Source organism: Aphelocoma coerulescens, chromosome 11 (assembly GCF_041296385.1).
Source record: "Aphelocoma coerulescens isolate FSJ_1873_10779 chromosome 11, UR_Acoe_1.0, whole genome shotgun sequence".
In the NCBI taxonomy this organism is placed as follows: domain Eukaryota; kingdom Metazoa; phylum Chordata; class Aves; order Passeriformes; family Corvidae; genus Aphelocoma; species Aphelocoma coerulescens.
In genome coordinates this window covers 14,064,826-14,092,773 of record NC_091025.1, presented here as the reverse complement: position 1 = coordinate 14,092,773, position 27,948 = coordinate 14,064,826, and the positions used below count along the sequence as shown (strand labels likewise).

Sequence of the window (27,948 nt, the reverse complement as noted above, 5' to 3'; positions counted from 1 at the left end):
CCAGCATCTCCAGCAGCAGGAGCGCGCCCCGCCCTGCAGACAATGCGGGAGCGGCCCAGGGAGGCCTCTGGGTGCGGTAGTTCCCTGCCCACCACCTGATGCCGTGGGCAGGCGCAGCCGGGACTACATCCCCCGCCAGGCAGCGCGCCCGCAGCCTGGCTGGTGCAATCACACCTTAGCACGCCCCGGGGCCGGGGCCAGCGCAGGCTGGGAGAAGGATGGGTTTGCCCGGGACTCTTCCAGAGCACTAGCGCGGGCACTTCTGTTGGGGACAGGGGGCTGCAGCGCTATTCGGATGCAATGGTGGGATCTATTGCTCCTGTGGTGGCATCGCAACATTGCAAGATCAGTTGTATCCATTGCAATTAAGTTTGTGGGATCTGGACATGAGAGGATCGAGCGTATACGTGTAACTGTGCCAGCTCTTCGGCATTTCTTCTGACTGCATCTCCTGCTCGCGTGCATCTGACTAGCGCCCGGTTCCGATTACAAAATACACCGATCCCCAGCACTTGTATCCTTAATTTGGCTTTGGGAACTACCCGAACAAGCATGCATCGGTTTGTCTTGGTTGCCAGGCAAGCTGCGGCAAGGCTGTGCGGCCGCGGGCCAGGGGTCTGCCGGGGCGGAAGGACGGACATGGCTCTGCGTTGCGCCGCTTCGCTGGCGGCCGGGCAGCAGCCGCGGGGTCCCCGGCGGGAGGGGACGGTGCGCTGGAGCAGCGCTGCCAAGGCCTCCGCCGTGAAGATCAACGAGAAGGCGAGCAGGGAGAAGATCCTGACGCTGGAGTCCATGAACCCGCAAGTGAAGGCGGTGGAATACGCGGTGCGGGGCCCCATCGTTCTGAAAGCCGGGGAGATCGAAAAGGAGCTGCGGAAGGTGAGGCAGGGGCGGCGGGGCGGGGCAGGGCAGGGGGCGCTCCCCGCAGCCCGTACCAGCTCTGCCCCGGGCGCTCCTCCGCCGCCGCTCCCGGTTGGGATGTCGCAGGGCTCGGCGGGGACATGATACCCTGCGGGGCTGAGACGCGACCCTGTGGAAGCCTCGGGAAAGCGGGAGGCACCGCGAGTGCCGCTGCAGTGCCTCCTACCAAGTTAAAAACTCTCGGAGCACAGCAGCCTGTCTCCCATCCCTCTGCTGCCCCGAGCCGTGGCCGGACGCGCTCTGCGTCTCCCGCCCCTGCCCGGGCCGCCCCCGGCCCCGCTCCGCTGCGGCAGCCCCGGCCCCGCGCCCCTTCCCACGGGAGGCGGCAGAGGCACGAAACAAAGGAAGCCGCTGGCCGGCTACTGTTTATCTGGTGTCACTGGCTGCCTAAGGCAGATACGGGACACCCCCATAAAGCAGTGTTTACATTTCTCCGGCCACTTTGACCCTTTGCTGCAATCCCGTGTCCTTTGTGTTATACAAGGAGGTGAGTGACCAGCTTTCATCATACTGATAGAGCGTTTAAGTCGTTCATGAGGATTTTAGCGATACTGCCTTGGCCGGGGCAGGGAGGCACCTTCAAAACCGGCGGCGGGCTTCTGACAGGTGAGCTGGACCCGGCTATCCCAGGCACTGCTCCGCAGCCTCATCCAACACTGCTCTGGGTCGTCCAAGGAGATCACCGATAATGTGCTCCTTTTTTATTGCAGAAGTTGAGGTGCCTGAGGATAAGCCTTCAGAGCACAAACGCTCATAACGCTGCCCAAAGTTGTAGGTGGTTGGTACTCTTTGGAGGATCAGATAATAAAGCAGATCCTAAGAGTCTGGGCCAATATGTGCTAAATAAAGCATCCAAATCAGTCATTGCTTACATTTTGTTCTTCAAATTTCTTTCTTATTCCTTGAGTATTGAAAAAAAAGATTAAAAAGAGAAATCCTCAGCAATAGAGACATGTCTTTTTGCTTCTACTGTTCAAACCACAGCTTCCCCTCTCATCACAAGGACTTGCTTATTTTTGTTTTGAATAAAGCATCTGGCAGAGTAGTTTTTCTGTAATTTCAGATATTATTCACTGCCTTTGCTGCTTTAGAGAGTCTTTCTAATATCTTATTACAGGTACTGCAGGACCATTTTCATTAGTTAATGAAAAGTGCTTTGAACAAAAAAGCAGTTCTAACCATAACAGATTAATTCTCTGGTCTTCGTGTTACTTGGTTCCCCTTGTTTTAGAAGGTGAAACGTTTTCAGCTCACTATAGTGTATACATCAACTATTTGTCTCATTCAATAATTATTAAAAACAGCATAGTTTTTTTAGAATTTCACTTAAAAACTTCAGAGTGGTGATGGGGAACTAATTTCAGAACATCTGTTTTGATTTTTGCCTTAAAACTTGTTTATAAAGGTGTCATTGTGTTTACGCAACTAGGTTCCCTAGTGGGTGCATTTTCCAGAGTATAAAATCTTCCAGTGTTCTCACTGAGTATGTTTCTTTTCAAGTTAAAATCGCAGAGCAGGAGATATTACTTGACAAAACAAATATAAAAGGCCCTTCACTAACTCCTCCCAGCTCCCCTGCTTACTCCAGTTACCAGCTGAGTCACTGGCAGAGAGAATAATCTGCTGTGCACTTATGAAAAAATATAGAGCAAGTCACTGCCAATTGCTTTATTAAAACATTTTTATGTCAGTTTTGCGTTGTGCCTACTTATGTGGCATTTTCCATTAATTTTTTTTTTCCAGGAACCACACTCATGAAATAATGTTTGCCATTGATAATGGCTACCAGCATTCCTAGAGGTGACTATGCTTTAACACGAGCAGCACAAACAAACCTCCCAGCTGGCAGGGAAAGAGGAGAAGAATTACTGCAAAAGTTGAGACAGTGTATCTGCAAAGAACACTAATCAACTCAAGCAAGCAGAAAGACTTTACTTTCTTCCACACTGCTCAAGTTATTCATTCCTCTTTGCCCTTCTGATAAAAATACTGCTATTCATTCTCTTGTTTAATCAAGCTGTCTGCTAAAGCATACAGTGTTGAGTAATACCCAAGTTCATTATAAGGGAAATATAGGTTATCTAATTGTCTATTTTTTGCGTGTGCGTGTCTGAAATTTAATTCTGTGTGCTCACACGTCAGTGGCACTTCTTTTTATTAAGTTGGACAGCTTTTTCCATCCCTCTCAATCTTAGCTCACAGAGTTAGGCCAACAACTGCCAGCAGAATTAACACTGCTGGATAAAGAGAAGAGGCTGAAGTTGGCAGAGGAAGGGGATGCCCCACAGTATCTCTAGATCCATGGCTACTCTTCACTAACAGCAAGAGTTGCCCCATAGCAGCTCTTCTATGTCTGATGGGGAAGGAGCTTTGCACAGGCTGGAGAACAGAGGTTCTCCAGTATGAGGTGGAAGCACTGCAGTGACTGGGGGTAACAAGAACAGGCAGAGGTGAAGCAATGGCAATAAATCTGCATTTATCCTGTTCTGCCCAGATGCCTTTAGGTAATTTGTTTCTAAACTGAAAGCACCCTAAATGCAGCCATTGTCTAATCAGATGTGATAGAGGCTCTCCCTGTTTAAACTTGGTTCCATTTGGTTACTCTTCATACTTGCATAACTTACACAGCTGTTATGGAGACTGTAAAACAGCTACTGGAAAAGTTGTTTGCACAGTGTAAGCTTTCATCTTCCTTGAGGTTTGTTCGTGTTCAGATCCCAAATAGCAACTTCTCTATTATTCTATCTGGCACTTGCTGCTTCTCTATATTAAATGATCACAACAGGAGCTGTTAACTCCACAGTGAACACAGAAATAAGGACTAAAATGTTACTCAAGAAGTCTTTGACTGGGCAACTGAAGGGATATTCCTTAAAAAGATAAATAAAAATGAGGCAGTAGTTTCAGCTCGTATGCTTGGGACTAAGACAATGTAAGTGACAAGTAGAATACTCAATTAAAGCAGAATAAGATTGATTGTCCAATACAGGTGGGCATGCTCTACCTGGATTTCACAAGTTTTGTTGGCTTGTGGCCTGTATTCATCTAGGTGGAAAATCAGAGGTTTGATGTACATTAAGTCTTTCAAGATGGAAATCTTCATGCAAAATCAGTGACTTGAATTACTTTCCTGAACCTTTTTTTTGTAATTTTGAAATTGTGTCATTCTTCGAAAGTGAAAACCTCTTTTCTCTTCCCCTTTGCTATTGGTAGCAATCAGCAGATTCTGGCTTACTAAGATGACAGAAAGAACAAACTTCAACGATTTGCCTTGGTGTTTCTGGAAACTTTTTAAAGCAAGCTAGAGCACAGGCATATTTTAATAAATGATTACACTCTAAATAGAACTCAGTCAAGTAAGACCTTTTTTCTACCCCCTTTGTGTAGACTTGCTAACAGATGGCCACGATATCAAGTATTGACTTTAATTACATTTCGGACTAGAAAATTGCTCCTGAATACAAATTCAATGCAAGAATAATGCAATCTCTGAACAGAGCCCTTCTCTTCACCTAATCAGTAATAACAAACTAACTTATCTTTACATAGGCAGGACACATACCTGATTTGTTCCTTTGCATTCATGCTAATTTTAACTGACCTTGTTATGGAAAATCCCTTCATATCTGTTACCCTGACATTTCTCTTCACCTGTACTGTCCTTTTCTCCCCCATTCCTGATTGGGTTTTACATAATGTCAAGTTCTGTGTTAGGTTAAGTTGGCTTACATCTCCTTGCAAAGCGTATGCACATTAAACAGCATTTCAGGATCCCCAAGTCAGCTCAGGTAACATTGGAAGCGGTGCCTGGCTTAGTGTAAGGCACGCAAGGTCCTTCAAAACTTTCAAGTTACTGAAAGAGAATTGTAGGGTAGAAAGGGGGAGAGGGATGGTGTGCAGGGATATATTGTCAGCATGTAGGAAGTTCTTCTGATAGCACAGGTGGGTAACACATCCCAGCCCTGGGCTTGGAGCCATGGCCTTCAATGGCATTATACAGTTTCTATACACTGAAGCCCCTATTTTTCTGTTACCTTTACAGTATGCTCATCTCCTCTGCCCACGCTTTTCATTTGCATAACTATTGCAAATAAGTTTATTCAAGCCACTTGTTCACTCCCTACATTGCTATTTAGACAATAAAACTACCAAAATCCTTCTACTTATGTAGCTGAAATCTCAGGCAGCTTCTGCTAAAGTATTTTGGTTAAAATACTGTAGAGCTGGTTTGGTTTTTTTTCCCCCCTCACTGGTTCATCAGGCTTTTAAATTGAATAGAAAAAATCTGACTTAGAATCCAGCCTTAATTGTAAATGTGAGTTGACTGTGTCCCTGGGAGTTTTGGAAAGATAAAACACAGTTTAGACAATGACATGCAGAAATATGATTTAACATGCCAAGAAAAAGATACAAGATTGACTGGTACACCCAGTAATGAAAGATGTTAAGCTTAAATTACCATCCTATAATTTTCTGCTTTGAATACGTGACTGTGTGCACACTAAGAAAGTATCTTCCAGGCAAGAGCATCTGACCTCATTAAGACAGAACTGTTGTTCCTCAGTTGTCTGTACATGTTGCATACATAAGTGAATCTGTAGTAAAACCCATGTTTTTTTAAGAGGGAAAAAACTACTGCAGATGAAGTTGAAACAAAACTGGTTTCAAGAGCATGATTATCAAAATCGTATGTTCAGAAGCACACAACCCACAGGACCCAGTTTTTGATATTTTCTGGTTGAATACATTAGCAAAATTTATTCCAAAATAGACCTTTTCCAATAACTCTTCAAGTTGAGGGTCCTAATGTCTAATCACTTTCTAATGAGCATTATTTTAATTCTGTCTTTTAATTCTGTCATGAATTCTAGTATTTATGTATGTAGGCAAAAATTCTGAATGCAAATCCACTTCGATCAATGTGTCAGGCAAAAGTAACTTGAGGACAAGTTCTGTTCTGTAATCTCTGAATCAGATCTGCTAATTAATGGTCAGCCCCACTGATTTCCTCATGTGATATGAGGGGGCATGCAAGTCATCACTGCCATTTTAAGTCAAAATCCAGAACTTGCCTTCTCCTTCCTCCCCAAAACAGCTCATGTCAGCTTGAATTACACAAGCATAATACAAACCCAAAGCCTTACTCCATGGTAAGCAGGTCAGGTTTATTTTTCTGCTGTGAGCTGTTTTAATAAAAAGATTGGAATGCTAATTCAGGTCTTTAGGTCCCTATTAGTTAAGGGCCTCTGGGCAATGCCTTCTTGGCCTCTTGAGAGAAGGAGATAAAAAAGCAAGCAAGGAGCTTGGCTACTATAGCATAGATCTCAGCTATGCTGAAATGTTTGGGTTTGCCAGCTCTCTGATTGTACAGCTTGTTTGTGCAAGTCACAGCAAAACCAGGCTCAAGGAAATAGTGCAGTGTTTCATAGTGTGATGTTATTGCCTGATAACCATGAAGAGGAAGCACAAAGCAATGGTGGTGAAAATGAAACAATTTGGAGCAGCCAGGAGCAGGCAAATCCTGAAATTCAGAAATAACTGTAATATCATGTTACTCTCCTGGGATTAAAAGCAGCTCACATTTTAGTGGCTTTCTCAAAGGAACCCTTTTCAATTCTTTCCTATTACCAAATCCACACATGCTTCTCTCCAGACTGATGGTTTTCCTTTGAAATTTGCTGAAGATTTAGCAAAGACAGTGTCAGGTCAGTTTGCACCCTTCTTTACTCTTTCTGGGCACAGTGGTATTTTGCAGTTTGCCAGCATTTTCAGATGGTACCTTTGTAAAGGGAACCTCCAGGTACTCTAAAACTCCTAAGAGACAAACCAGCTCCTGGCAGGGCATTGCCCTCATGGGTGGTGTATGTTCTGGCATCACATTGTTTCTTTGATCAAGTAATTCTCCCAACACTTCTTGCATTGTGACTCTCTCCTTGAGAGACAGCTCATTGTTTCATACTGTTCTCCTTTTCTGTTGTGTTTTTTGAGGCTGTGGGGATGTCTAGGAGAAGAGGAAGCTTCCCCAAACCTGGTTAACTGCATTTGTTATTATACTGGCTCTGCACCAATGAATTCTAGTTCACGTATAAAAATCCCTTCTCCCAACTTCATGTGATATTTAGATACAGTTGTTAGAATAATTGTGCCTGGCTTGCTTCAGGTTTCAGATGTTTTTCATCTGTTTTCTTAAAAGATGCATTTCTTCTGAAAAGAGCAGAGAGACAGAAGTAACTGTTGAAGGAAGTAGTTTCTGAAGAGCATATTCCAAATCCTGGATGATTCTTTCATCCATTAAAATCCTTTCATTATCTAGAAGACAGCTACTAAAAGAAAGTACATGTTTTTTATATTTTCTCCTTTAAACGTGAAAGTGAAAGATGGCTCCTCCAGTTTTAAAAGTGGCCACTATCATGAATCTGTTTGCTAACACTGTCAGAAGAGTGGCAGGAGCCTGGCCTTGTTCCCGAGCTGAAGCTGAATCACCTTGTGAGCACAGTGTGAGGTGCCGCCAAAGGCAGGAGGCTGGAGCAGAGCTTGTTTTGTAGGGCTGGGCATTGGTTTTCCTCCTTGATGTGGTTCATACCCTCTTCAGAAGGCAGGAGAATCAATCTGGAACTTACTGCTCATGAGTTTGTTATTAGAACTCCTGTTATGCAAGCTTCCCTTTTGCAAATCTGCCAGCTTCAATCCAGCCAGACTGCCTCTGGAACACACCTTGCAAGCCTGCCTGCACCCAGAGAGAGGGAGGGGATGAGAGACAGACAAGTGTGGTGAGGGATCCCTAGAGGAGAGCAAAACAACTCCAATGGCCCGGTTCCTGCTCCCCCTGTGTGTCCCTTGGCTTGCAGAGACATAAATAGTCTCAGCTCAGGTGTGTTGCTGACATGGTTAAAGACTGCTTAGCCTTCTGCAGTGGAATAAATCTATGACCTGTTGCAGACCTTTTCCTACTTCTTTGCAATCTGATGTTGAGGTTATCAACATCACATTCACGTTTCCTCTTTTCATACAGATCTTTCCACATACCTTCCAAAAAGGATTTGGCATAACCCTCCCCTTGGATACCCACACCCATCACCATAGGAGAAACCCTGACACAAGTAGCCAGTGACTAATGCTGCTCTGTAAGAAGGATCTGAGCAGAATTCTGCAGAATTCTGAGCAGAACTCATCTGCAGAGGCTGTCTAGACTTCCCTTGCTGCCATCTTCTGATATCCATGCTTTGAAACTGACCCGTTACCATTTGGCACTTGTTCTTGCCTGTTATTGTTTTCTGTTCCTTCTTTTTGAAATGCTAAGATGGGGCTTTTTGTTCTAAAGAACTTTTTTAGACATTTTTAAGAACTTGTTTAGAACTTCTTATTTTAGACTAAATCTGAACAACTTCTCATACTCCTTTTTTAACATATAGAGCCTGGAAATCAAGTAATAGAAAAATACTAAGTGGATGTAGCAATATTTGTATAGATTTCACTAAGAGAGGATATAGCAAGTCTCGTGAAGACAGTTCTAAAAAATTGCTGATATTAACTTGTTGTCAGGGAAGGAAAAGGCTCCAGTTATTTAAAAGCATTTCTCTTTTGAAAGACAAAAAAGATAACAGCTCTTGTAGCTGAGACCAAGAAGTACAAATTAATGAAGAGGACCGTGGGCCTTTAAGTCGATGGGAACTGTGTGCACAACACAGAAAACCCATCATTCCTTCTCTAACAAGATTTTATGGTGAGAGAACTATTGTGTATGGTTTGCTATTTATTCCAGACCCATCATTTGAGAAGCAAAGCCAGTGTGGGGTTTGTGGAGTAGGTGATGATTCTATACTTGCAGTGATGGCAAAAGCACTGAGTTTGGCTCTAATAAAGATCTAGATGGTATCAGTGCTAATAAGCTACAACATTATTTATGATAAACTTGACACAGACACCAAAAAGCTCTGTTACCTTTGTTTTAAAGGCTGTGCCACTATAAAAACTCCAAAAGTACGTTATGAAATGCCAAGTACCTTTCAGCATTTCACCAACCAAAGAAGCAGCTATTTTTTTTATTGCAGAACACAATAGTATTTGTGAGCAAAAAATCTAATGTAAGGTATTTCTATTATTAGGGAGTTGGTTTGTTTTTGTTTTAATCTGATAAACCAGGGTACTTCTATTTCACATTGCTGTTTTTTCAGACTGCCTAACTTAAGGCAAAGGAAGTATCCGTGTTCCTTAACAGATTGGTATTACTTTGCAAATCTAGTGAAACTGATTCAATTTGCTGTAAGGACCAAATGCAACCAAAATATGTGGGAATTTTTCTTCATTTCTGCAAGGATGCAAATGGAATTTGTTCTTCTACATACATCTTTCTCTTCCTACTTATTTGTAATTAGAATGAAACAATGTGCTGTCAGTGGACCCCAGATAGCTTGAAGAAAACATATTTTTAGCTGTTTACATTACTCATAAATTACTAAACTTCAGCCTCAGATAACTCTAATGTTTATCTGGCATCCCTATTTCTAATTCTTTATTTAGAGCTGAATTCAGCTCTTAATTTAGGGACTCAGATCAACAAGCATAAAAGCAAATGACTTGATGAAGTCAGTGTGTCACTTCCAATTATTTTAAGTGAACTTTTTTTCTATTGCTGCTAAATGTAAGGCCATGTAAAATTTACCCTTTTCAATCAGGATCATGTAAGCCAAATTGTCTGGTCCTAATGCCATTTCTAACTACATATTTAATTTTAAAAGAAAAAAAATCCTGAAGGCTCTCAGTTATATGATGGACTGGATCCACAGTGGGGATAATCTTCCAGATCTTAAAAATCCAAATCTTAAACCTCCAAATCTTGGCATACCTGGGGATCTGTATCTCTGATGAGTACCTGTATTATTGTTATCTTTGCACATCTGGGTTTGGGTCTGTCACTGAAGTCCAACATCATAGTCCATGGTGGAAAACCAAAAATCAGTCGAGGCTTGCCAGCCACATATTCTATATCCAAATCCAGTTATTGTCTGTAAATACATGGACCAGGAAGAGGCTTTCTGAGTCCATACCCAAAGCAAGTTGTTACTGGTAATTTTCTACAGAAAACTAATCAGTCTCATTTTGCAGTTCCTTAGTCCACATGACAATTCTGTCACTTTTAGGAGGCCTTCCTACTATCTCTCAAATATACATTAGAACAACTGTAAATTTATTACTGCCTTTCTCACTTCTTCTTCTTGTAATGTTGTCTTTTACTTTCAGTGAATCTTTTTTTTATTTAAACCACTGGTGTTTTTTTCAACCAGTCAGTTCCTTGCCTTTTTTTATGCCCTTATTTTATTTTGCTTTTTAAAGAGCTGTGATTGCTAATCAACATTCATTAACTTCCTTCCCTGTGTTTTCATGATCCATTCAGTTTCTCACAGGAAAAAATGGCTGGCTGTTCAGATTTTGGAGACTAGGAAGCTTTTAAATATTCATGGTGATTATTTAGCACTTCTGTTTATCATACAGAGCCTCACTATGATATATAGTGAAACATCTCTACATGGAAAAGTGGGGTCATCATACAAGGAATATTTAATCTAAGTATAAAATAAATAAGCAAGCAGTGTCTTTACTGTTTTTACTCTAAAAGAACTAAAGGTCTTTTGGTTTCTTTTGTTGGTGGTTTCTCAAATATCCTCAAGTCTTTTTAGCTTCTTGACTGATCCATCCCTCCCTTAGGTGTCTCAAAGAAGTTGCTCTAATCCTGACAATTCAAAATGCCCTTTTTTCATTTTTTTTACTTCGATATGTAGTTTACAGCCAAGTCAGTCTCTTACTTGCAGCTAGCAGAAAAATAAAAGCCAGTCTATCATTTAAAAATGTGTCACAGTCAACACAATTTCTGTAAACCATTTAAGATTTACTGGCAGTATTGCATAAGAAATGCATTAAGCTTTACCTTAAGCACTGTAGCTGTTCTGAGATCAGGCACTGTTTAGTTACAGCCATATGACAGATACTAAAGAAGAATCATCTACTTCAGCCCTAACGAAACATTCTGAATTATCCCTTTCTAGGGAATCAAAAAACCTTTTACTGAAGTGATTAAAGCCAACATTGGAGATGCACATGCAATGGGACAGAGACCAATCACCTTTCTCCGTCAGGTAAGACTACTATAAAACATTATTATTAATTTTTTATTAGAATGCCTTAAAAGCTATCTGATATGGGTGTTAATATATAAGTGATTCCCTAGATGCAATTAGACTTAAAATAGTTCTTTTGTAAAGAATTAAAAATGTTCATTTTTGAGCTGAAGTCCTACTGCTTGCTGATTGTCCTCTTTTAACACAGTAGCTTTCCTTAGTTTCCATATCATTCCCCACCCATACTTTTTCCTGCCACTTCTGTGTTATCAGTCAGCACATTCATTACCAATAATGCTCTTCAAGAAAGGAAGTGGTTGTCTTTAAAGAGAAAAGCAAAAGCCTTTCTTCATCTGAGAGTATACTTTGAGATCTGCACGTAGCTGGTTTTAACTACTTGTACCGTATCTCATTTTGCATATTTTACCTCTGGGCAAGCTAATTGGTAGGTTAACTTTTAGGGAAGATTACAACAGAGTTCATGTTTGTATATTATTCCTAAAACACAAATAAGGTTAAAATGAGTATTATCCTGTTTATTGAGCATCCCTCACATCCTCATGTAAAATCCTCCATCTATAATAATGTAAATTCAGAGATTTGCAGGACAAACTGAAGCCTTATCAAACTGAGCGTCCAGGTGATGAGGGTACAAAATCGAGCTATGCAGCAAACTAGGGAGACCTGAGCTTCTTACAAATTATTCAGACATATTACAGGTTATTCCAATGTTATTAAATAAAATGGGAAATCCTTTCTCCCCATGACTGTGCACAGACATGGATTAATTCATTGTCTTTGTCCAACAAGATGACAACAGCCTATCCATATTACACCATGTAAGCATAAAAATGAGAGAGACTGGAATAAATTAAGCTGATCTCAAGAGAGGGCTCTCAATTCTTTGTGACTTACATTCCTTCGTTAACTTCATTCTGCCGGGTCGTGTTGCTACTTTTACTATGTTCTATATCACCACTTCTTTTTTTAATTCAATATTTCCCATGAATTCAAATCAGTAAGAACTAGAAGTTATTTTGGGGAAGGATTATTAGAACATGCATCTAGGACTTCAAAAGCTGGTCGTATTTCTCAGTTCTGCTCCATATTTAAAGTCTTGATTTCCTGTCAATAAAGTGGGCTAGTAATACACAAAGAGTGGAGGATGGAGCTGGTTAGAGATAACATAGGAATAATTAACTGTGCTTTACTGTGTTTGCACTATACTTAGCTCACCTGGACTCCAATCTTCACTGTCTGTAGTACAAATAGTTAATAATTCTAGAGCTGTTTTTATCAGCATAACTTGGAACATGATAAGATTTCTTCTCTTCTGTGAGCACAACCCTTAAAAAAAACAACTGCAAACTCCATCAACAACCTGTGTTTTAAATTAGCCAGTATTTGTGATCTTAATTTCCAAGAAAAGTTAACATAATATCATCAACTTAAAATAACTCTTGAAAAGTGGCCAATTTACATTTTCTTGGCACTCCAGGTAGTGGCCCTGTGTACATACCCAAACCTGCTGGACAGCCCGAGCTTTCCAGAAGATGCCAAAAAGCGAGCCAGACGGATCTTGCAGGGCTGTGGAGGAAACAGCTTAGGTAAGGCTCTGTTCCAGTTGCTCCTGTTGGTATTAGCAACAACCAAGATGGTTTCAATATCTGCAGCTGGTGGGGTGAGTTTGCAGTGTGACCTAGGGGTGGTGACAAATGGTGCAAATTCTTGGTGGGACTTGTGACAGAGGAGAAGGTGAAGGTTATACATCTATGGAGCCCTTGCCACAATAACATCTACACGTAACTCTAAACAGAATGCTGAGATTTTTTGCACTAGGAAAGTGGCAGAAAGTACAGCGAGGCTCTGTTCTGTTGGTATGACATCTCTTAATCTGGGGCTCTGTGTCTCCTGCTAAGACTGGGTGGAGGGTTTTACAGTTTTACCCTCTCCAGAGGGTTCCTCTGCCAAGGAGTCTACTGTCCCTGTAATGCTGGTATCAACAATGTATGTCCATCTCAGCTGATCCAGTGCACACTCCTGGATCTTAATTTTGAACCGTCAGTTCAAGTATGTTTGTCAGAAGATGAACTGGGGTATCAGAAACTCAGGTACCAAGGTGATAATCCTCTGCAAAAGGAAAGCTACACTGCTGAAAGGTGGTATTTTTTTACCTAGCTGAGATAGTTTTTACTGAAGGTGTCAGAGCTCTATTTCTCCAAGGTAAAATAGCAACTTGTGAAAGAACTACAAGGCTCTGTTCTTCAACCACTGTTCCTACAAGAGTACACATGTAATATCCACATAAGTACAAACTTTGCATATTCAGTAGAAAGGAAGTGGAAGAGACAATTTCTTTCTCATATGGTGACTGTGCTGCCTACTTGTACCTGGCACTAGAATTTCCACTCTGCAGATACTGCTACAGCTGCTGGGTTCAGCAATGAATCTGACACACTTACATTCTTTCAAGTAGGCAAACAGTGACATTTCAGAGGACTTATTACAGTAATTGGCATATTTCTTAATCTTTGTGATTGCAGTGCCTATTTGCACTGGCATATTTTGAGAGTAGGTGCTGTGAAACTTAATAAAATAAACAAAACATAAACAGTGATTGCATTAGCAGTATTTCAACTTTGGACTATTCCTAACAACACAGCCTAATACAGAATGTATTTTATCTTCACCTTCTTTGTATTGGTTTGTCTTTTAATGTAGACCATTAAAAATACATTTATCAAAACTGAGAAGTTCCTCTAGCTAAATGAATCCCTCTCCTGTCTTACTTTGGAACAATAAATGCACATTGTACTGTTGGCACATAAGAGTTACTGGGGATACATTTGAGTTTTGACTCAGTCTTTCTTTGTAGTGATTCTGAAATTCAGGAACATGGAAGGAGTTCTCAGAATGATCAGTCTTGGCCCCTTGGTGCTCCCTTCCCCTTAAGGGCGTGGTGGCATGGGTCATCACAGCCCCATGTTGGAGTAAAGTATAAGGAATTCAGCCTTACATAATATTTCAGAAATATGTTCCTTTTTTTCAGAAGATCACGCATTTCCCATCATTTCTGTTAGCTCAGTAGATTCTGAGGAAGTAGGCCTGAAACAGTTGCAATATTCAAATAAGATGATAATTCTGAATACACCCTCTTAATGTCAGTGGATAAATTGAGGTTCTGTAAGTAACTGGAGTCTAAATGTCTTTTTATCTTGAAATTATTTATGCCAAGAACAACTGTATCTCTAAATTCCTGACAACTAAAACCACAGTAGACCTTTCTGATGTGCTGTACTGGTTTCTTCCCCTCTCCACTCTGCCTGTCTCCAGTACGGTGTGTCAGCCCCTTCTTTGGTCTCTGGAGCTCATCAGCCTCTGTACAGCATCCTAAAACACTCAGTTGGAGGCACAGGGATGTGCAGCTGAATGGAAGTTACCCCTATCACTTTGTTGGTAGTCTGACAACTGACTGCTGTTCTCCTCATGGCTGAGAAGGAGAAATTTGCTTTCTTCTGAAAAAACAAACATTAAAAGCTGACCTCTCTGTGTAGCTTTAAGTGTTGTGTTTTGTTCAAAACCTTATTTTTTAACAAATTTGTCATTCCAACACAAGGGTGAAATCACTACATATGGTCAAAGCCATTTGAAGTGTTAACCCACATCTATACCAGCCTATTTAAATGTATTAATTGCAAAGTTAATATGAGTGTCTTTTCCTCTGGAAATGAACTGGAATACCCACACTTCCAATGAACATTCATTTGGCAAATCCCTACTCATGCTTTGAGTCTCGCTACTCCCAGGCCATATATGAAGGCTCAGATGTGTCCTCAACTTCTCATGTGTCCAAACACTCTGGGATTCTACTGACACCACTTACTTTGCATGTGGGATAAATGGCATGTCTTTCCAGGCATTTGAGACATTTACCCCTCTCCTATATACAAAAATACATAATATATGTAGCTTTTTGGGTTGGGTTTATTTATTTGCATCCCACAATGCAAACACACGGATTCTAGTCAAAGCCATCAATTGAGTACAATTAAGTGTAGAAGTACAGATCAATTAAGTGTTCTGTATATCCTCAGAGTGGTAGGACTCAGCACCCAGTGGCACACAAGACAGAATGACAGCTTAGGTTTGTTCTCCTCCTTTAACAGCATCTTGCTAGCTGTGGTCAAAGACCCATGTACAGAGCCAATATAACTTCTAGTCCTGTAAAAGTGAATGTTTAGGACATCAGGGAACTTCATGCCCTGAATTACTGTTTTGTCCCATGCAATTGTGCAGTACTTGCAAAGGTTCCCTGTCTTTTTAAATCATGCTTTCACAGAAGTCCTACCAGGCAGACTACTAGCAGATAACTGAACGATAAGAGTTAAGTCAGGCACAATTATTCCACTGCACCCAACAAGCAAAGAAGATTCTGCGGCTTCCTGACAGTGTTCTAAAATAGATGTACACTTGTCACTTCTTTGTCCGTCAGTCTTAGGCTTCATAGCTTGAATCCATTCCTCACCTTGACCTAGACTTATTTTTACTCTTTATTTGTTGCACATACTCAGCAGTGATGCACACAGGCATCTAACAGCTCATTTTATTTAAGATTATTAGTTGTGCTCTGTAAACTGCACATGAGATTGGGGTGATTCTAGACATTTCTGCTGAAAAATGGTTGTGGGAGATGCTGTGGGGGAAGGAGAGAAGCAGTTTAGGATTTTTTTGGTTTCAGACTGTGGGAGAAAATGATATGTTATTTTCATATTGCAAATAAAACCCTTATATTTGTCATGGAATAGAAGAAGTTACTTTCCTTTCAATTGCACGTACTGCCTCTGTTCCTTGTTCCTGTTATTTAAACAGGAGTTTGTTTACATTCAGAAGTGCTTCCAAAATAAAGAAAGCTACTGAAAGATAGTAAAAATGGGATTGCTGTCCCAGTTTGCAAAATAGGCTTGAAATCATGCTTTTTACCAATCCAGTATGTTAGTTTTGTATTTTAGTGATATTTATTGTATTTGTCTAACTCCAAATTAACTCTTTTGCTCTATGAACGAACCAGCTCCCTTTCCTCCTCCATGGAAAGAAAACCAAATCCATCCTGGGGATCCATATAAATATGGCTCATATGCAAACGACTCCATACAATATTAGCTGAGGAGTTTTGCTAGCAAACAGAAAATCTGATGTACATTGTACTGAATTCTCATCTCATTTTCTGTTTGTCACAGGATCCTACACTGCCAGTCAAGGTATAAATTGCATCCGTGAAGATGTTGCTTCATATATTGAAAGAAGAGATGGAGGGGTTCCTGCAGATCCAGATAACATTTATCTCACCACTGGGGCAAGCGATGGCATTTCTGTAAGTGTTAAACTGAAACCTGTCCTTTCTTGGTACAAACTGCAGCTTATCAGTTACCTCTGGAAATACAAATCTCTGTTGAACCTCTGGTCTCACAAAGTCCTGTGAGTTTGGTCTGGCAGATACTGAAGCCCCATTCAATGAATATCCAATACTGTGAACAAACCAGTGAACCCCCGTGTGGATGTCAGGTGCCAGCTGAGAAGCAGGCACAAAGTGTCTTAATATACATTAAATTGTACTTTTCTGTAAAGGTGGTATGAACTACAGGTGCCCAAATATAAATTTAGAAGATTCAGAGCATTCAAACTAAATAATGGCTGTCCTCAGTGATTAAGATACATAAACATTGGAGATTAGAGGGTATCAAGCAGTGGCAGAGGGAAGAGGGAATGACCTCAGAGACAGAGAAGTCTCAGCAGCTCTTCTTCCAAGTAAACTCTGCTAGTGCAGATCAATGCCAGTGAAAATCCCAAAGATGTATTTCTGTTTGTGTATTTCAGTTTGTTTGAGAAACACTTCAGGTTTTGGGTTCAGCCAAAGTTCAAAGATGGTCCTCAGTTAAGACAGGAATACCAGTCTCTATCAGATTGCTCCTTTACACAGAGCCATTCACTGATAGTACAGCAGCAGTTTGGCTTTTATGAAAGCAGCCTTTGACAGTGTGTTGGTGAAGGTGGTTTTTTATAGGACATCTAGTGGCAGAGCTCAGAATGACAACGATCCGGCAGGAACAGCTCTCCAGAGGTCTGCAGTCAATTGGCTTTCCAGAATTTCTGACACTGGCAGCTTGTCAGGAATGGCAGCGCAATACATCTAATCTGCACCATGCTGATTTGATTTCACCATTGATGTAAAGTCAGCACTACAACGAGTCTCATTATTTGGCCCTTCCAAAGATAAAACAACCTCAGGGGAGAGAGGGTGTTGAGGAGTTTTTAAATATGCATTTGGTCCTGATTATATGTTTTGGATGCTTGGTATTTTTAAACTAGTGGTGGGTACAAAATTATATCGATTATAAATCATTAGCTTAGCAGCTGAGTATGTGATGAGAGGCACAGAGCAGCATATTTTGTACCAGAACCACCAAGAAACTAAAGGATACTGCTGCTGAGAGAAAAGATATTTTTGGGTTTAGATGCCAATTACATGCTGATAAGGATGCTTGCTTTGATTGCACCTGTACTTCAGAGTTCTCCCTTGGTTATAAAGGCAAGAAATCTCTCTGCTTCCTGCCTGTTGTGCACTGTTTTATTTAATTCACATGTAAAAAGCCTCCACATCACGCAGCCATTGGGCACAAGGAAATTGTCTGGACTGACCTTAGCACAAACATTACCTTTCTGTCTGTGTCTTCTGGGCATAAACTACATATGATTTTATTTCCATCCCAACACATGCAGACTTCTGATCTGTTCTGTTACTTGAAAATAAAAACATAATTGCTCATAATGGAAAACAGGTTTCTCTGTTCCAAGGGAGAATCTGCACAGGCCCCAGTTCTAATTTCTGTTTTTATTTATTGGTCTCTTGTGGTTAATGAGATAAAATGAATGGAAGGCAATGAGCAAGAACTAGCTAAAACTTCTTTACTTACAACAGGGCACAGCAGAAAAATCATGATCTTGATATTCCTGTTGTGAACTTGCCCTCTAGCTTTGTGCTCAGAATGTTTTTCCTAGATTTTGCAGTTGATCTGGCATGATCTTTGGAAGCTATGGCATGAGAGGATTCCATTAAGCTTAGACCATCCTTACTCAACCAGTAACAACCTGAAATAAATAATTTTCTCTGACTATTTGCTTCTAGGACAGAAATCTGCCTTAACTCTAGACTTTTTTAGGAAGGAAGTTTAGTAACTTATTCCAGAGTATATTATTAATTCTGGTGTGTGACTTTTTTTTTTTTTTTTTTTTAAATTCCTACTTTTTCCCCAGGCAATTTTAAAGATCCTGATTTCAGGAGGTGGCAAATCCCGAACAGGAGTGATGATTCCTATACCCCAGTACCCCTTATATTCAGCAGCCATCTCTGAACTGGATGCTATCCAGGTGAACTACTATTTGGATGAAGAAAATTGCTGGGCTCTAAATGTGAATGAACTTCGCCGTGCCTTGAATGAAGCTAAGGCATATTGCAATCCAAAAGTCCTCTGCATCATCAACCCTGGAAATCCCACAGGTCTGCAGGAATTTTGTTTAGTGAATGGGTTTATGGGTTTTAAGACCTTTTTTTTCTTTACTTTTTCATTCATTTGATATTGCAGGCAAATCCTAGGTACTTATCAAATACGTAAAGCTGAATTCCAGAGATCAGTGCTCTAAGTAGGACAGTACATTTTACTTTTAGAAACATATTTTCAGTATCATGGAACTCCAGAAAGGAGGGAGCAGGTTCACTTCACTGGATCCCATTTGAAGCCACTGCTTCCACTGAAGTTTTCCAGACTTGTGGAATGACTTTCAGTCACTTTTGGCCTCTGTGAAAGATCTTGCCTCTGGCATGGCCTGTAGCCCCTTGCTTCTGAGAGGCAATGACTGTAAAAACTCAGAACTCAGTGGCAAGCACTGCCTCCCTCAGAATTTAGCTGTTTGAGTAGTTGAGGTTGACTGGTAAGAAACTAGCTCCCACCTAACCATCATGCATGTGAGCATTTACAGTGATTAGCTGTACACAGAGTACTCTCAATTGATTGATTACTGTATCTCACACTTCCTTTGCTTGAGATGGACTAAGTTACCTGGTACCATAATTCTTCCGAAAATGCTCCTTAATTTCATACTTAGTGAACTGAATTCTAAAGTTCAATAGCACTTTTCAGAGGACGAGTGATATCTTCTTGAAAAGTTGGTAATCTGAGTAAGTCTGGGTGAAAAGATTGGTATGTGTACACTCCACTAACTTTCTTCTTGCTTTAAACATCAAACTATAGGACAGGTGCAAAACAGAAAGTGCATTGAAGATGTGATACACTTTGCTTGGGAAGAGAAACTTTTTCTTCTGGCTGATGAGGTAAGGGAATAATCTGTTCTCTCAAAAGCACAGCTAAGAGTACTCTTATGAGGTTTAATTTTGTTCCATGTGTGGTATTGGTATTTTTTAAGTACAGGAACAGACTCTCTGTTACCATATTAAGACATGAACAGACATGCAAGATTCTTAATATCAAAGGATCAGTACACAGGTGGCTTGATCTGGGTTTGAACTAGAGAGAAAGTGTAGGGGACACAAGGAAGAACTTTGCTGGAACAGACCTAAAAATCTGTGTGGTGCTCAGACCACTTCAAATGGAAGAAACAGAAGGAAAATCAATTTAAACATACAAGTAAAGGTTAAATCATACAAAGAAGCTCACTGTTCTTCCAAAGGCCCAGCCTTTAAGTGTGGTCACATCAGATAAAAAGTATCATTACAGTAACTATTACTTAACAAAGAACCTTGTGTCTTCTAACAGCTTTTAAGTTTTGAGTGTAAGGACTGTTTCTTCAGTTCAGATCTGCCTCTCTAAAAGGCCATGTTTTATCCTTAGTTGGGGGAACAGAGCACATTAATGTCTTCTGACTGTTCAGGTTTACCAGGACAATGTGTACTCTGAAGGATGCCAGTTTCATTCTTTCAAAAAGATTCTGTATGAGATGGGACCCGAGTACTATAACAATGTTGAGCTGGCCTCTTTTCACTCCACCTCTAAGGGATACATGGGCGAGTAAGTCTGATTTAGTTTTTTTTTATTTCATCTTCCTCATTAATCTGGTTGGACAGCCCTTTTATGTTACTGACCTGAAGGTAATCCACTGTAATTAATCCTCTATTAATTTTAACTAAAGACTATTGAGAAAAGAAAAACAAGCACAGAGTAATGGATTAACTCAGTGGTTTTCAAAGTTCCAAATAATAAGCATATTTATTTCAGACACCTAATGCCTCAGTCCCACAAAGGTGAAATCCTACAGTCCCAATCTGGACCTGTGATAAAGGAAAATTGGCCTCCAACATTCAAGGGAACAGCTCACTAATCACTGGGAGGTTTGGTATTACAAATGTTTGGGTATGGTTGTTTTGGGGAGCAGGAGATGGAAGAAAAAGAATTTTTTGATTAAATGTATACTGCTACAGCCATATGCTCTTGTTCTGAAGATTAAAGATGCATGTTAATTGTTAACTTGCCTAACAGGGAAGCTGCATGTCCACCTTTATCTCTTTATGGGATACTGGGACTTAATGTCATGTAGCTCCATCTGAAACCATTATCAGTGTGGCAGCTGTTTCAACAACCTGTATGTTACCTGTTGTGAGATTCTCATTAATTGACTTTCCACTTCTGCAGTCATTTTCAATGCTTTTGTGGTATTTATACACTTGAGGTTAACCAACCTCTTCTGTTCACTTTGTCACAGATGTGGCTACAGAGGAGGTTACATGGAGGTCATTAACTTGCACCCAGAAATTAAAGGACAGCTCGTTAAGCTGCTTTCTGTTCGCCTTTGTCCTCCAGTCTCAGGACAAGCAGCCATGGATATTGTGGTGAATCCTCCAGTGCCTGGAGAAGAATCTTATGCACAGTTCATAAAGGTCAGCAATAACATGCTTGTTCTTTTGTGCATTTCCCAAACCTATCCTAAGTACTGGGAACTCAAACTATGCACAGAGATCAGTCTTCTTTCCTTCCTCCTTGGACAATACTGTATTAACACTAATTTACAGAACTATGGAGTGTATTCAAAATTAACTTAATATGACATTTAAAAATACTAGGAAGGCATTATCAAATCAGTTTTCTTGCTGATAAATTCAAATTTTTTCCTGTGTTTAATACGGCAAAAGATTTACTAAATAAGATTTGCTGTTACTAAAATCTAATCAGGAATATAAGTTTAAATAAAGTAATAAAATCAATCTTTTTCTTAAATATCCAGTGTCTCTATATACTGAGCAACATGACAATCTGTATTGAAGTGTACATATAGTTTCTCATGTGTAAAAATGAAGCTGACTCTGTCTTAAAATATTACATTATCAAGTCTAACCAAAGGTTCAGCTAACATGGTCTCTAGAAATAGCCAAGAGTGAATGCTCAGAAAGAAGACTGTGAGAAGAAGGCACAAAGATAGAGACTTCTGTAGGTTATTGTCTGACTACAACACTGTAATTGTATCCTGCTAAAGCCTTTTTGCACTGCTGTTTTTAAGAGCAGAACTGGAATTTGGAATGTGGTTTGCTCTAATACCTCAGCAAAGCCCTACCAGTGTTTCATTTGGGGAAGGCCTTTTCAAACATAGTTTCTCCTGGTGTTTTTATTGCTACTTCAGACGTGTCCAACTGAGCACCTTCCTTTTAAACAGGAAAAGGAATCTGTTTTGAACAATCTTGCCAAAAAAGCCAAACTAACAGAAGACATGTTTAACAAGATCCCAGGAGTTCACTGCAATCCCCTTCAAGGAGCTATGTACGCTTTCCCACGGATCTTTATTCCTTCCAAAGCCATTGAGGAAGCTGAGGTCAGTCAGTCATTCTTACTCCAATCCATTTTAACCTCCTCTTACCTGTACCTGCCACTTCTAATAATGAACTTTGATTCCAGAGATGGAGTACAGAAGCAGTATTTCATGGGCTGTGTATGATTTTAAATATAACATGACCTTTATTTTAAGAGAGGAAAACAAAACAGATCATTTCATCATAGTGCTAAGGCTCCCAGGTTGAGAGTGTCCCCAAGGACATTGGTGTTTAAGTCACACAAGTAGCTGGCCCTGTGCAGTTTCAAATTGCTGCCTGTGCCTGGGTTAGGGAGGCCAGCAGGTGTGAGTGACAGTGTGCTTCTGACCCTACAAGGGAAACCCCATTCAGCAGGATTGGGAAAGAGGGCTGGAGGTTTCCTTATAAATTTCACCGTTTTGCCTTTGGGACAGGAACCTGTATTAATAAATGATAAGTCTTTCTGTTCCTAAGCAGAGCTCTGAAACCTAATTTGTAATATTCATTTTGTAAAGGGAATCTTATTAGCACAGCTGAGAACAAAAATAGGGTTGTTTTTCAGCTGCTTATTTGATTAGGTATATAACCTGGATATATTTAAGAACTTTTCATAGTTATTAATCAGGGGACTTCCTAGGCAGCAGATTATTCAGGAGGAAAAAAAATAGTAACTGCCAACAGAACTGGAACACACAGTTCTCAAATTAATTTAATCTTATCAAATGTCAGTGCCTTAGATTTTTCCAAGTGCAACTTTGAGACTTTTGACAAAAAGTTACAAGCAAGTCAAGGAGAATAACAAAATTACCTAAACCCTTTCTTTTGAAGTGAGTTTTTGTGTAGGTTATTCAGCCCTGTTCCTCCTTGAAGTACTGTTATTTAATTCACTGTGAACTGCCCCATTAGCAATTGTTCCTCATCTTCTTTAGTAAATTGAATAAGAAACTAATAATGTAAGATAAGGATTCAGAAAAAAAAAAGCAGTCATGAAATTCTATATATTAGGAATATTTTGACTTCTATAATTCCAATGCATCCTTTCCCTTAGGCTCATAAAATGGCACCTGATATGTTCTATTGCATGAAACTTCTGGAAGAGACTGGAATATGTGTTGTACCTGGAAGTGGATTTGGCCAGAGAGAAGGAACCTACCATTTCAGGTACAGTTTCTGTTTATTTAAAAGCAAATTAGCAGTAATAAGCAAAGTATCATCCCATTTCTTTCTCTTCTGATTAAATATGAGGATTTTTATTTCAGTTTCTGTTGTCTCAGTGTCTACTGGACTGTTTCTGTGGACTGACAGCAAGGTCAAAGACTGGTCTGCTAGATGAGCTATTCAAGTTTTAATGGTGTTTTCACAGCTTGCTGACATAATTACATTCTATTTTTACACAGTGGCATTTGAAATGCCTTCTCCAGGAATACAAACAATAGTAATAGCTTAGACTTTAATCTTAAAGTTGGCTATGGAATTACAAAAATTGCCCTGCATTCTTTTGGGGGAGGAGGGGGTTAAACTGTGTTTCCATATGGAGAAACTTCATGAAAAATGCAGTGTCTTCCCTGTAAATCTGCTCTTTAAAGACTGTATAACTTTCTTACCAAAACAAAATGTTGAACTAAATAATCTAATACCAAAACTGTGTTGCTTTTGCTGCCAATAGAGCTTTGCTCTAGCCAAGTCACTGATAGCTAGAATTTATCATGGAATTTAGTCTTCCTCAGTCTGAAACAACACAACAGAGGATATCTTTAGCCTTGACAGTTCTGCAACACAGCCAGCTGGGTTAGACCCCTGGGTACACACAGCTCCGGGAAAATCCTAGAGAGTCCATTCCTGCACCAGTGTGGGAAAACCATTGTGTTCTGTGTGTCTTGTATACAGTCTGGCATACACACCCCATGGCATTTTCAGATTATGCAGAAGAAGGGAAAAAGGGACTAAAACCTGCAGAGTGGCATGCTGGATTGTTTTAATGCTTCTAAACTCAGTTTTCAATTAAAGAAAAAATGTACATTTACTCATAACTGACAACTCTTAAATCTCAAAAAACTGGGTGTAATTTGGCATAACTGCCCAACAGTGGAAACTGTGTTGTTCTCATTTCTAACTGATAACCTTCTACACCACTCAACAGAAAATAACAGTTCTTGAATTCCTGTATTCTAACCAATTGAAACAAATTGCTCTAGTGTAATGGTATAGTTCATTTAAAGTAAAAATGCAGAAAATGAGAGAATCACATCAAAACAGATATTAAACTTGTTGCTTGCTGTGCTTTGAGATTAATCAAGATCTGTGCAAAGATCACAGTTTAGTTGCTTCTGAAGATAATGTGGGTTGTTTTTTTTATTTCTTTAAATATTATTTTTCAGAATGACCATTCTTCCTCCAGTAGAGAAGCTGAAGATCCTACTGGAGAAAGTGAAAGACTTCCACATAAAGTTTCTTGAAAAATATGCATGAAACTACTGTGGCTTTTTCCCCCTCATCCCCTCCCCTTCAAGGCAAATGCAGACAATGAACAATGATGTGCTGAGAATGTGCTGTTTATCTAATTTAACTAAATTCAAAATAGGTAGAACCAGACTCAGATACTGCTACAACTTATTGGACTATTAAAGTTATGTCTGGTGTAGAAGACATTGTTACACCAACTTTTTATAAGGGGAAGGGGAAGAATGTGAAGAAAGCAGTGAAAAGAAAGAGTCAGTAAATGTTTTTGTGCCTTGATTGGAAGTTACATTTGTGAACTTTTGACTCAATAGGTTGGGGAAGGGAATTGCTCATTAAAATTACTACTGTCATGTGGGCTTTTTTACAAAACAGAAATGACAAGTTCAATTGTTTAGATAGGAATGTGTTCCCCATCTTAAAATTCTACTAAACAAAAATCCAAATTCCTACATTATAGGTATTTCTTGGTTTAGTTTTTGTTGGTTTTGTTGGTAAGTGTGAAGTGTTCTCCAAACCTGATCAAGCATGTAGGGACAGCATTCTTATTTAAAAAAATCTTCAGCAGATGTATGCAGATGTCTTTGAAATTCTGCTAAAAAGAAATCCTGCCATCCCAGCATAGCTGGAATGGAATATACAGTTTTGATCAGAGGAGTGAACATGGTGTCTGCTTGAACCATATTTTTATGGAACTGAAACATAACAAGGAATACAGTCTTCTTCCTGTGCTATTCAACACATGATCCCAGTATACGAACACTGAACACTTCCTGCCATAACAACTCCAGCAGTCTCCTGTTAACTTTACTCCATCTTTTATACACATGGAACAGAGCAAGTTACTGTCTCAAAGCAGATGTGAGTACAGTCAATCCTTTCAAGTAGGGTAAAACACAACCCTTTCAGAACCACTCTGTGTGTGGGGAACATTTGTTTGGAAACATCACACAGCCCCTCTAGCTGGCCAAAATCCAGCTGGAACTGGCAAGGACTGACATGTTGTTACCAGGAGAAATGCTGGGGTGATTTCTAATGAAGGAAAAATATATTTAAAGGAAAATGTCTTGCACCAAGCATAAAGATAATGATAGTACAGCTGACACTTAAATCTTCCACAGTCCTACTGCTGGCTGAACGATCCTGAGTGCTTCTCAAAGCCCAGCTAAATAAGGTGGCTATCTAGGAGTACAGCTGAGGAACTCCACCAATCTCTGCCAGCTTCCCTGCAAAACAAAGGACAGCTTCTGTTTCTCTAGAGCTGGAAGCTGGACACCCTCTGCTAGCTCTGATAAAGGGCTAAAGGAACAGGGCTTTCAGTATTCAGATGTGAAAGCATTAGCATTTGTCAGGCTTAGGCTCAGCATTTACAGAGTTTCTTCATTAAGAATATCACATTCAATCTAGTCATTAATTTTAAGTTATTATTTAGAAGTAAACTCATTTTAATGTCTACTAGCACTTTGTAAGGCTGCTGTTGTAGCTGGTTAAACACCCTATGCTGATCCAGGTTACTAAAGCCAAGGGCTAGAGAAACACCATCCAGATAAACCTGTGCCAATTTATCACGCGAGGAAGACGAGATGGTGTTGCCAATCACTGTCCTTGCCACAGCAGCCCCAGTCTCTGACCCAGCATTAGCAGTGGGTGAGCTTCTCACAGTTCCTTACTGAGGCCTGGGAGAAGAATTTTTTCTTCTCAATCACCTGCCAGGGGTCACAGGTTATGGATGAAAATGGCACGGCTGCTACGCAAGCTACTGTGGAGGATTGGAGAGAAACAATGATACTTTTCTCCTCAGAGAATGCACTTCTGGGAGGACAGCACTCTGAGAACACTTATGCTGCTACTATCATTGAAAAATACAACCCGTCAGCGCTCTCCACTTGGCATCCTTAATATGCACTAATAAAACAAACCCAGAAAGCAAAACTGTGGTAGGAGGTCAGAATAATGATGTAAAAATAAGACAAACAGCACTTTCCTCCTCTAGGAATGTGTCCAAATCAGATCTGGCTTTGGACTCTTAACGCAGTATAGATTGAAACTAAGATCTAACAATGGGAGTTAGAATATTTTTTATATTTTTGTAACTACAGCTTTTTCATGGGGTAGTATTTGTAATCTAATAAGTCAATAGATTTTATATTTGCCTTGCATTTGCACCTGATACTTCTGGAAAAAAATGTAAAGGTTTACAAGTTTATAATGATAATTTACAGGTGTGAAAGGCTTTTTGTTTTAAGTCGGGACAGCAATTCTTACACTTTTAAATCAAATTATAATGGCATAAACTGAGTTTTTTCTAAACATTCTATTATGGTGCCTTTTATGTTTCTGACATTATAAGGGATAACAATTTGTTCTTGATGCATCTCATATGGAAGGGTGGTAATTTCTATTGTCCATCCACAATATTTGTATGTATTGTGATAAGGTTAATGTGCATTTTTGTGGAACAATCATGTAAACCTAAGACAAAAAGGCTTATTTTCCATGTCTTTGAAATATTTCATTAATAACAGACAATCCTTCCTTTCAAATGCATGCTTCTAGGTTTGATCTTCCTCCAGGTGCTCCTTATAACAGTACTTCAGATGTATGAGACTTCCAAATAATAAAGCACATGTTAAAAAAATGGTACTACTACTCCATTTCCTATGCCACTGGAGCAACAGCAGCTGGATTGCACTATGACACATTTAATCCCATATTCAAACCAGTACTTACTAATATTTAGTACCCACGTACCAGATCATTAATTTCTGCATCACTCCAGTTTATGGACTTGAAATTTGTCCAACTTACTACCATAAAACTATTCCCTACCAGCGCAGAACTGTAAATAGAGATAGTCTTAGGCAAGTTTATGCTCATAATTAATCCTATAATGTAAGGAGCTACAACCAGAAGTTAAGCAAGCCAGACTTCTTCCTTCACAGAGAGGATTAGCCAGTCAGCTGAGGCTGATCAACTGTGTCCTGAAAGCTTTGGTGAGGGGTTGGTTTGGTGTTGTGAGTTCCCTTTTAAAAATCTTCTTATATGGCTTGTAGGAGATTAAACTTACATAGCAACACTGTCTTGTCTGTTTGCAGTGACACCTCAGAATTACTTTAGTGGTGTTTGTTTGGGAATTTCAAAGAAAACAAAATTTAGGGAAAGGAAACTAGTTCTGCTTCCCTAAACATATATGCATATGCCACAACCACCAAAAGCATGAAATTCTCTTCTTTATATCGGGATTTTGAGTGTTTTCTGGAACAGAAACACTTACCTGTTTGTTTGGAGGGGTTTTTTTTGGGGGGGGGGGGGGGTTGGAAGGGGAGAATATTTTTTGTTTTACAAACAACAACGTGGTCTGATATAAAATGCTTATATTATGAATTGTCAATCAGATTTTTTTCAACTTTTTTTGAGTTACATGGTCTGTCCCATCTGGCTCAGGAGATGTGCCAGATGTATATGATACAGAAAAAGCTACTCACTTCAGAGAGCTTGCAGCATCAGTATACACCATGTGAAAACCACTAGTGTTTTAAAACATTATCTAAGTGCCTTTTTACACAGTTCCTTGGTCAAATTTATTCAAAACCCAAGATACTCCTA

At 39.9% G+C, this 27,948-nt stretch overlaps 1 protein-coding gene across 1 annotated transcript; it reads left to right on the top strand.

Annotated features, from left to right (window-relative positions):
• The first annotated feature begins 107 nt into the window (after nt 1–107).
• GPT2 (glutamic--pyruvic transaminase 2) lies at nt 108–26,991 on the top strand. Its single transcript, XM_069026467.1, has 11 exons — nt 108–879; nt 10,965–11,054; nt 12,535–12,643; nt 16,274–16,407; nt 18,348–18,591; nt 19,343–19,422; nt 19,980–20,116; nt 20,808–20,982; nt 21,753–21,908; nt 22,934–23,046; nt 24,264–26,991. Exons 1-11 carry the CDS (start codon nt 553–555, stop codon nt 24,352–24,354), a joined length of 1,656 nt encoding a protein of 551 aa, XP_068882568.1. The 5' UTR covers nt 108–552; the 3' UTR covers nt 24,355–26,991.
• The last annotated feature ends 957 nt before the right edge of the window (nt 26,992–27,948 follow it).

Coding starts and splice junctions, on each gene's coding strand:
- GPT2 (XM_069026467.1), top strand. CDS start 553: ATGCATCGGTTTGTCTTGGTTGCCAGGCAAGCTGCGGCAAGGCTGTGC. Junction 20,983..21,752: donor CTTATGCACAGTTCATAAAG/GTCAGCAATAAC, acceptor CCTTTTAAACAG/GAAAAGGAATCTGTTTTGAA. Junction 23,047..24,263: donor GAAGGAACCTACCATTTCAG/GTACAGTTTCTG, acceptor ATTATTTTTCAG/AATGACCATTCTTCCTCCAG.